The 8,873-nt window shown below is 33.9% G+C and overlaps 1 protein-coding gene across 3 annotated transcripts in view; it reads right to left on the bottom strand.

The window, feature by feature from the left end:
- Positions 1 to 5,245: 5,245 nt before the first annotated feature.
- PIK3CA (phosphatidylinositol-4,5-bisphosphate 3-kinase catalytic subunit alpha) overlaps positions 5,246 to 8,873 on the bottom strand; it is a 79,005-nt gene continuing 75,377 nt past the window's right edge. For 2 of the 3 annotated variants that reach the window (XM_038583405.1, XM_038583406.1), the window contains exon 21: positions 8,531 to 8,801. In XM_038583405.1, coding sequence (XP_038439333.1) covers positions 8,531 to 8,801 — 271 coding nt within the window. Of the gene's footprint in view, positions 8,802 to 8,873 lie in introns of all 3 variants that reach the window. The other variant, XM_038583407.1, reaches the window with a different exon arrangement.

The following is an 8,873-nucleotide window of genomic DNA, read 5'->3' as shown; positions in this document are numbered from 1 at the left end:
AAGGCTCTCCCAATAAGGGCTTTCCAGAGTAAGCTGAATTACGAGTTGAAGACAGGGTTTGCTGTGAAAACCAATATGCCTTAAAGTCTTTAAAATTTTACTAAAAAGTCTTATATCCTAGATAATAGAAAGATGAGACTTTTGAAGCAACTTTTATATGCAGATGTAACCAAAACAGGAATTTTGTTTCTAAGTTAATATTATGCCTTTTAGCAGTAAATTTCAAGTCACAAATGACTAAGTAGACTGGATAATTAGGGCAATATTGACTTGACAAGGAATGAACAATTTTGGTGCTTTCTCCTCTTTCTAGTGTGTAGTAGTAGAGAAAACGTGTCTCAGCGGATTTATCTGAATACTAGGCCATAATTACAACTTTTCAGATATGTATCCTTGGGCAATTCAGCTGAACTGAAATGAAGGTTCTAACCTCTCTCTTCTCATTTATAAAATGAGGATAATCTCTTCCTCATGTGGTTAAGGGATAAACAAGGTAGAGTATGTAAAACACCTTGCTCAGTTTCTGGCACCTAGTAAAAGTGCTTAAAAATGTTAGTAGACAAAATTTTTTTTGCTAAGTTTCTTTCTTCTTCTTCTTCTTTTTTTTTTTTTTAAGAGAGGAGTATTTAATTTTTTTAATTTTTAATTTTTTAAAGATTTTATTTATTAATGAGAGACACAGAGAGGCAGAGGGAGAAGCAGGCTCCTCACAGGGAGCCCGATGTGGGACTCAATCATGCCCTGAGCCAAAGGCAGATGCTCAACCACTGAGCCACCCAGGTGTCCCTTTTGCTAAGTTTCAATATTCGGTCAGCCTTATCCTTCCTTTGAGTGTATGCCCAAAGGAAATGAAATCAGTACCTCCAAGAGATATCTGCATTCCCCAGTTCATTGGAGCATTACTGATAATAGCCAAGATATGGAAACAACCTGCGTCCATCAACAGATGAATGAACTGTGATCTTACACATACACACAATGGAATATTATTCAGACTTAAAAAAGGAGATCCTGCCATTTGCAACGACATGGATAAACCCAGGTCTTTATGCTAATAAGTAAAATAAGCCAGACACAGAAAGGAAAAAAATTGCATTTCACTTGTATGCGGAATCCAAAAATGTCAAACATATAGAAGCAGAGTAGGATACGTAGAGTAGGATGGTGATTTTTGGGGGTAGTCGGGTGGGAGAAATGGGGAGATGTTAATTAAAGTGTACAATCCTTGTTATGAGTAGTAAGTCCAGAGATCTCTCATCCAGCATGATGGCAATAATACTATATTTGGAATACTGGAATATTGAATTTTGAATACTGGAAATTTGCTAAGAAAGTAGATTTTAGGTGTTCTCATCACACAGACACCCATACACAAAAGGTAACTATGTGAGGAGACAATACACTGATTAGCTTGACTGTAAGCATTCGCTATATATCAATATCAAATCATACTATACCTTAAATACATACATTCTTATTAAAAAATAAGATAAAATTCAGTCAGCCTTGGTACCTTTCTTTTTTTTTATTTTTTCAAATTTTTTTTTAGCCTTGGTACCTTTCATTGGACAGTTGGTTAGAAGGGCTAGTATATGGAGCTGTAGGGGAGGATTCCTTTCCACTTCCTCTTAGCTAAATATAATATGCATTTAAGGTCCAGGACATGCTGTTTAAGAGGTTGTGGTAAATTATTTTGTATACCAAAGACTTTCCCAAAATAAAACGATGTATGCACACACATTTTCAATCATTTTGTAAATTGAGATCCTATAGATTTCTTAAGGACATATCTCTAGTCCATTTCTTAGTTTCACATGCATCTAACAACATTCAATTCGTGTAATTTTTCTAATACATTCAAAACCACTGATTGAAAACCTAAAAAGTTTTTGAAGTGTATAACCTGAAGTGTTTCAATTACTAGTTTTCCACTCACCTAGAGTGTAGCTACTTGGTTCCTCTCATAATCTCATCTCAGGAAAAGGGAGACATTATGCTTGGAGAACAAAGTCAATTGAGAACAATGTTAATTCAAAGTCACAGCAAACCATTTGGCAAAGAAACAAAGTTTAAGCAATTATTTGCCGTTAACTGCTTAGAAGTACAAAGTATCAATGCCCACATGTATTATTGGTTTGAGAAAAGCCCAGACTCACCTTTTGCAAGGTTTACAGTAACTGATAGTGAAACCAGTTTGCTTCTAGCCTAACCTCACTTTTGGGTTCTGGTCTTTAACAGACTTAAAAAAACTCTTGTCTACATATACAAACACATTCATACATGTATGTGTATACATGTATTTCTGCTTGAAATACAAACAGGTAATTCTTCATGCTTAAAGGAAGTAAATGTTCAAACAGATATTTCTTTAATAGTCATCATTTTACTGGGGCAAAAAAATTGGCTTTTAAGGCATAATAGTTTCAGGTTTTCAATCAACTATTCTTAGTCATTATTGGTAAGAACTCAAGTTTAGCTAAATTTTGATTATTGGCAACATTGGTTGGCTTTTAAGTGTTCAAAAAAAGCAAAATATAATTATCACAGTTTTTTTTTGTTTAAGATACAGAGTACACTAAGGACCGTTTGGACACAAGTCAGTTTTTCTTTTTTTTTAATAAACAGCGTGATGTTACAGACTGCAAAGTTAAAAGAAAAGCAGACATTGACAGTTTTTGATGAGCACAAACAGTAAGTGCAGTCACAGGCCAAAGTTCTTGCTAGGAACAGCAAGACTGGGAAGAGGTCTTAAATTTAGTGACACTGTATTATTCTATATTCTCAGTACAAAAACACATGCATCTTGCTGTGTCAAATCCTTTTTGGGCCATCATTAAAAGAACATTTAAAAACATTTTTCTCCTAATGAATGCATTATACCACAGGACTTCAATTCATTGAATGACAAAATATAGAGAAATAGATTTGCTACAATAAAAGGGGCCAAAAAGGGTGGCAGGGGGTTCTTCTTGAAGCTTCCAAAGTCAACATTTGATGTGCTAGTAGTCTTCTTTTGGTAGTGCCACATTCCCCATGATATTAAAGTGTTATGTTCCAAAAGGATAGATTCTTTTAGGTTTTATTTAACCCCATCAAGCCAGAAGACTAAGTCACATTGAAACTATTAATTGTATTTGAAACTTAGGTTCCATAGCCAAAAAACATTTCTAGAAACCACATGAAGTCCAAGCTCTCCAACCACTCTTTGGAACAAAAATTAAAACTGATACGAGGCTTGTTCTTATGAAACCAAGGGGTCATGACTACATTTGGAAATTCATACTAGAATTAAGGTTTAGTCTTATTAAAGATATTTTGAGAAAATATAAAACAATGAAAGTTTTCTGCCTCCTTGCTTACCTAGAAGGAGATAACAAAAATAAGAATCACCTAAAAATATACATGGCTCTTAGCATAACCACAAAATTATTGTAGTGACAGATTAAATAAGGTTTCAGATCGATGTGTAGACTTAACTGGCTTACAAAATGCTTTAAAAAAAAAAAAAACCTTTCCATACTTACCAACATGAAGAATGGAGTCTACTTACTGTTGGTAGTGAAAATCAGTTACCTAAACTACACTAAACGTACAATGGACTGATTCCCACCCCACCCCCAAACACCCCCCACCCCCCACTAAAACTCATATGTAGTTGTGTAAAACTTAAGTCAGAAAATTTCCGTGTGGCTCATAACTGTCACTTTATGCTAACTAGCATGGTTGTAATATTAACATGTCTAAAACTAAGGAGAAGGAATGGTGCTTTATGGATAAAAAGGAAGTGTGAAACCTTCATCAAGTGGAATACTCGGATGAAATAAGCTTATTTAAAACCTAACATCCCAACTTGGGAAACTCCTAATAAATTCTAAACACTTCGGAGCTTTAGAGCCTGATGTTTACATCTTTTATAAAAGATGCCTCTTGACTAGGGCTAGCAAGCAGTGTGTACACAAATAAAAATGTGTGCAAATACACACACACACTAATTTCACTAATAATAAAGAAAAGAGAACAAACTGATTTCGAATGCCGAATTCAAGAACCTAGTACCATAAGCCTCTTGGCGCTAGAGCCTTTTCCATGGCTGGAGCAATGATTAAAATTTTTTTATTTTTAAATTTATTCATGATTAAATTTTAACCAAAAATTGTTCTCAAGTCTCCAATGTCATTAAAAACAAGGCATGCCAACTCTGACTTTTTATAAATCTAAACTATGGTGCTCTGGAAATTTCTGTAACATCAGAGCCTAAAGTACTGAATTGTGACTTTTTTTTTCCTTATTAACCTTCTGAGGTAGAGTTACCAATTCAATTTTATTAGGACCATAGTTAACTTGAACTAAACCCCATGACCTTTGAAAGAAAAGAAAAAAGGCTTCCCAGGCCGTGGCACATAAGATACACTTATACTTTTAATGTAATAATCAAAAAATAAAAATGGTTTGTGTTTATATTTTTAAAAAACAGCCCAGCTGTATTACTCTGTCACCAAGAATTGTTATCTGAGGATCCTGTCACTGCTGAGTTTTATAGTTCAGCCTTCACAATCCTATCTTGATGAAGAGTTCATTCCCTCATGATACACACAATATACTCACAACTTCCTGCCTTCTCTTAGAAGGCTCCATCTAAGGCTCCCCTTGGAAGTGCCCCCTCTGAACAGAACAGACATGAAGACTGTAACTCATTCAAACAACTCCTCCCTGTTCTGCCTCCTCCTCTACATTCCCCTCTTCTCAAAAACATCTGAAGTATGAAAGTTGTTTTTAAATAGTAGAAGCACCACAGTCCATTAACACCACATATGGTCTTTAAACTGAAATATTTTAGTGATGTCTTGGACATCAAAATTTATTTTTAAGGTGGATTCTGAGTGTGTGGGTCCAGCCCAGGTCTGCAGTTTGTGCAGACATAGAAACAAAAGAAAGTTAAAACATTAAGAAAAAAGTTAACCTGCTGGCCTTAAAATAATGCCGGAAATCAATTTTTTTCAAAGAGTTGGCAAGCATGGGCTATTGGTCAGAATATGAATTAGGTGAATTTACAAAATCATTAAGAAACAAATCCAAGTTTATGTGCTGTGAAATTTCCATGGTTCCTTTAAAGTAGATAGGCTGCTCATAATTTTTTTTGTAATGCTAAATCACTCAATTTTTGATGGAAAAAGAATACAGATGGACTGTGTTTTACCTATGTGAAAACCACCAATCCATTTAAAATAAAATCCAAGAGGGTATATACATTCTAATCAAGTCATTGATTATTTTCCTGATTAATAAGAACTACACTTTACACAAAATACTTTATCAGCAGCTGTTTTCATCAAAAAACCAATATTCATAGTTTCACAGTTGAAAAAATTACACATTAAAATATTTTACAATTCATTGTATATTCACCACGTTCCCATTTCCTAAAGGGCTTGTAATATAAAGCAGATTAAAAGGGAAAACCTCAAAGTAGATTACTTTGACACTGAATTTTACAGAGGACACTGAGAACCACAAAAAGCTTAGGTTCTATCATAAAATAGTGACCAAATTCCATTCTTCTTTAAAAAATCCAATTAGAAACATCTTTTTTTTAAAAACCAAATTCTACAATATGATTAACAGATTTCAAATTAACAGCAGTCTAAAAATCTTCAAAATAAATGATTCTGTATAGCTGAGAATATGATTAAAAAGTTAAAACATGATTTTCAGAGTCTATCTTACTAGAATGTGTTTAAAATTAGGTTTTATTTTCCTTAAACCTGCTTGGTTTTTTCCCCCTACAAAATACCTTGAAGGAACTATTTCTCAAGTGACTACATGAAACCGTAGAGTCAATAATCAGTTATACAATGTTCAATGACAAGGATGGTTGGCCACAGGAACGGACCAATCCATGAAAGTGGTCTGACACCGAAGTACCTGGAAACAGCTTACCCCTGACTTGACATCCTAGTCACCCCATGTAGCATTCAGTTCAATTTTTGGCTTTGCCTTCTGAGCACGACTTGACCCTTTTTTCTTATTTTTAATGTTGTTTGCTTAAACTCTGCTTGGATTTGTTTAAAATTTACTTTGTTTTCAGCGAGATTGTTTAATCATTCTTTGTAAAATTTGTCTACACTTCTTCCAACAGAATAGACTTGGTTGTAATAACTATTGAAAATAAATGTAAATGATGAAATAAGCTATGTGGCTTGTGTTTTAATGGTAGAGAGGTCTCAGGGGAAGGGGACTAGCTGGACTGATGTGAGACATGCAAAGATCATATAAATTTTGTGCAAGGAAGCTCAAAGCTTTTTTGGCACTCAGGTAAAAACGCTGTTCTCTGTTAAGTCTTCAGTCTCCACCATCAGAGTTCCAGATTTGTACCATTTCATTGAGTTTTCCTGTAATTAATCCCTGATATAGAAAAGGCTGGGATGTTAGTATGTATTAACTGAATATATCTAAAAGGCACAAAATGTTAAAGAAGCTTTAAGAAGTTATGAAATCTATATCTGCAAAAGAATCTATTTGGCTTCCTGCTTAAAATGGGAGTTTAAATTCTTCTTAACTATTCCAAGACAGTTTACAGAAATAAGTTCCCCTAATCTTCAAATTTATTTTTCTTGTTGGCAATATTATATACATGCTTTAGTGAAGTACCTAAGTCTCCAATAATTAGGCCCTTTAAGGGCTCTAAAATAGCCAAATATTAAGAGTATTTGTATTAGAGTCCCTTATTCACTATTCAAGACTTCTATTATAGGTAACTGATTTCATAAATGAATATTGTTTTAGTGATGCTGTTTTACTAGAGTATATAATGTGCACTTTTTATAAAGTTGTATTCCAATAATATGCCTAATCTAGAAAACTGTCAGTAAATTATTGCACTTTTTCTGGTGTGGCACCTGGACATTTGCTAAAGCTATTTCCTAGGGCATTAATCATTCATTTCAAATACTGAGTAAAATATCAGAGTCTAGAGAGATGATTAGCATTAGCCCCTACACCTTGGGTCAATGTTTTCCAAAGTGTTTAAGAATGTATCCTGTACTCAAATGCAATTTAATAAAGTTGGACAGTGAGCCCTAATTGCTTGGAAATGGGACATGACCTTAAAATGGTTTAAAATCCTACTTTTATTATCCAGATATTGCATAAATAGCCTAAAAAGGTAAAAAGTTTGTGGTTTCTATTCCCCCATATTATAAAGTATTATTCATGAGCATACCTCAGCAGAGGGGTTGAAGCAATCAGGAAGATACTCTATATTGTGTTAATTTTGGTAACTGGTTTCATGACTGAGGCATTATCAACTATAAGAGATGGAAAATGGGGGAGTTACATGAAAACAAAGAAATAAAAAGAAAGAGGATGAACTTTAATCTGTTTTCCTTATGCAATTATACACTAGTCATTGGTATAAATGGGATAGTGCCTGAGCCTCACCCACAAACCAAGAGGAAAGCTGACCATGCTGCTACGAACAATAAAAAATTTGGGGTGCAAAACAATGCATGACTATGGGACAGATCATGTAAATAAAGAATATATATTAATGATAGTTTCTATAATATAAATAGCCTTTAATAAAAAAAATAATCTTTTTAATAACATTAATACTCACTTCTATTTTCTGGAAACATGCATGAAAAATGTATTCAATTCAATTGCAAAAGGAGAAAAAAAAATCAACCTAAGGTGAATACTGTACAATTCTGGAGCAAGAACTAGTCCTGCTCATTCTTTCTCTATAATGATTATTTTACTTTGTGGGAGCCCAGAATTTCCCTGGGAAGTAAGAATCAGATTCTTGTAAATACTGTCCAGAAAAAAAAAACCCAAAAACACCACCTTATAACAGGTCTCATTTGTGACTGCTTCCAAAACTTTGCAGATAAGACCTCAAATCATCAAAAGGTTTGATTTATTAAAAAGGAAGTCTCTGGTGAAATCTCAAGAGTCCCTTCCACCCCAAGCATTTTTCTTCATTAAACAAGGAGTCAAAAAAACCCACTTCAAACTATAAATTGAACAGCAATGGAAAAATAAGAAATCTTCATTATTTTTCTAATCTCAATGTAATTTAACACCAAACTTCAGTTTCCTTGGACCTAATGCAATAATAGACTTCGCTGTGTCCACAATTTCAAAACATAGAACATTTGCAAGACAAAAAAAGAACATCATTCTTTTTCCTTCTCCATAATTTCTATATATTTTGGGGTTTTTTTGTTTTGTTTTCTTTTTTAAAAAAAGATACAAACAATCTTCAAAGTTTACCTTTTTGGACTTTAAGGCATAACATGAAATTGCGCATTATTCTAAAGCTTAATTTTGAAATGAACTAGTTTAGTGCTCTCAAACCCTGTTTGCGTTTACATTATTTAAATTATATAGTATTTTATTTCTGTTCTTGTGTAAATTCTAATGCTGTTCATGGATTGTGCAATTCCTATGCAATCAGTCTTTGCCTGTTGACAGTTATTAACAGTGCAGTATAGAATCCAGATAATGAGCTTTCGGTTTCTCAGTTATCATTTCAGTTCAAAGCATGCTGCTTAATGGTGTGGAAGATCCAATCCATTTTTGTTGTCCAGCCACCATGATGTGCATCATTCATTTGTTTCATGAAATATTCCAAAGCCTCTTGTTCAGTTTTATCTAAAGCTAGGGTCTTTCGAATGTATGCAATATCATCAAAAGATTGTAGTTCTGGCATTCCAGAGCCAAGCATCATTGAGAAAAGATTTATGAAGAGATTGGCATGCTGCCGAATAGCTAGGTAAGCCTTGTAACACATCTCCTGAAACCTATAAGTAATAAGAACAGTTTGATCAGTATGGAGCAAATGGGATTAATACCTTCAGGTCTCTGCTCAAATG

This window comes from Canis lupus, chromosome 34 (genome assembly GCF_011100685.1).
Source record: "Canis lupus familiaris isolate Mischka breed German Shepherd chromosome 34, alternate assembly UU_Cfam_GSD_1.0, whole genome shotgun sequence".
In the NCBI taxonomy this organism is placed as follows: domain Eukaryota; kingdom Metazoa; phylum Chordata; class Mammalia; order Carnivora; family Canidae; genus Canis; species Canis lupus.
This window is presented reverse-complemented; position numbering and strand designations above follow the sequence as displayed.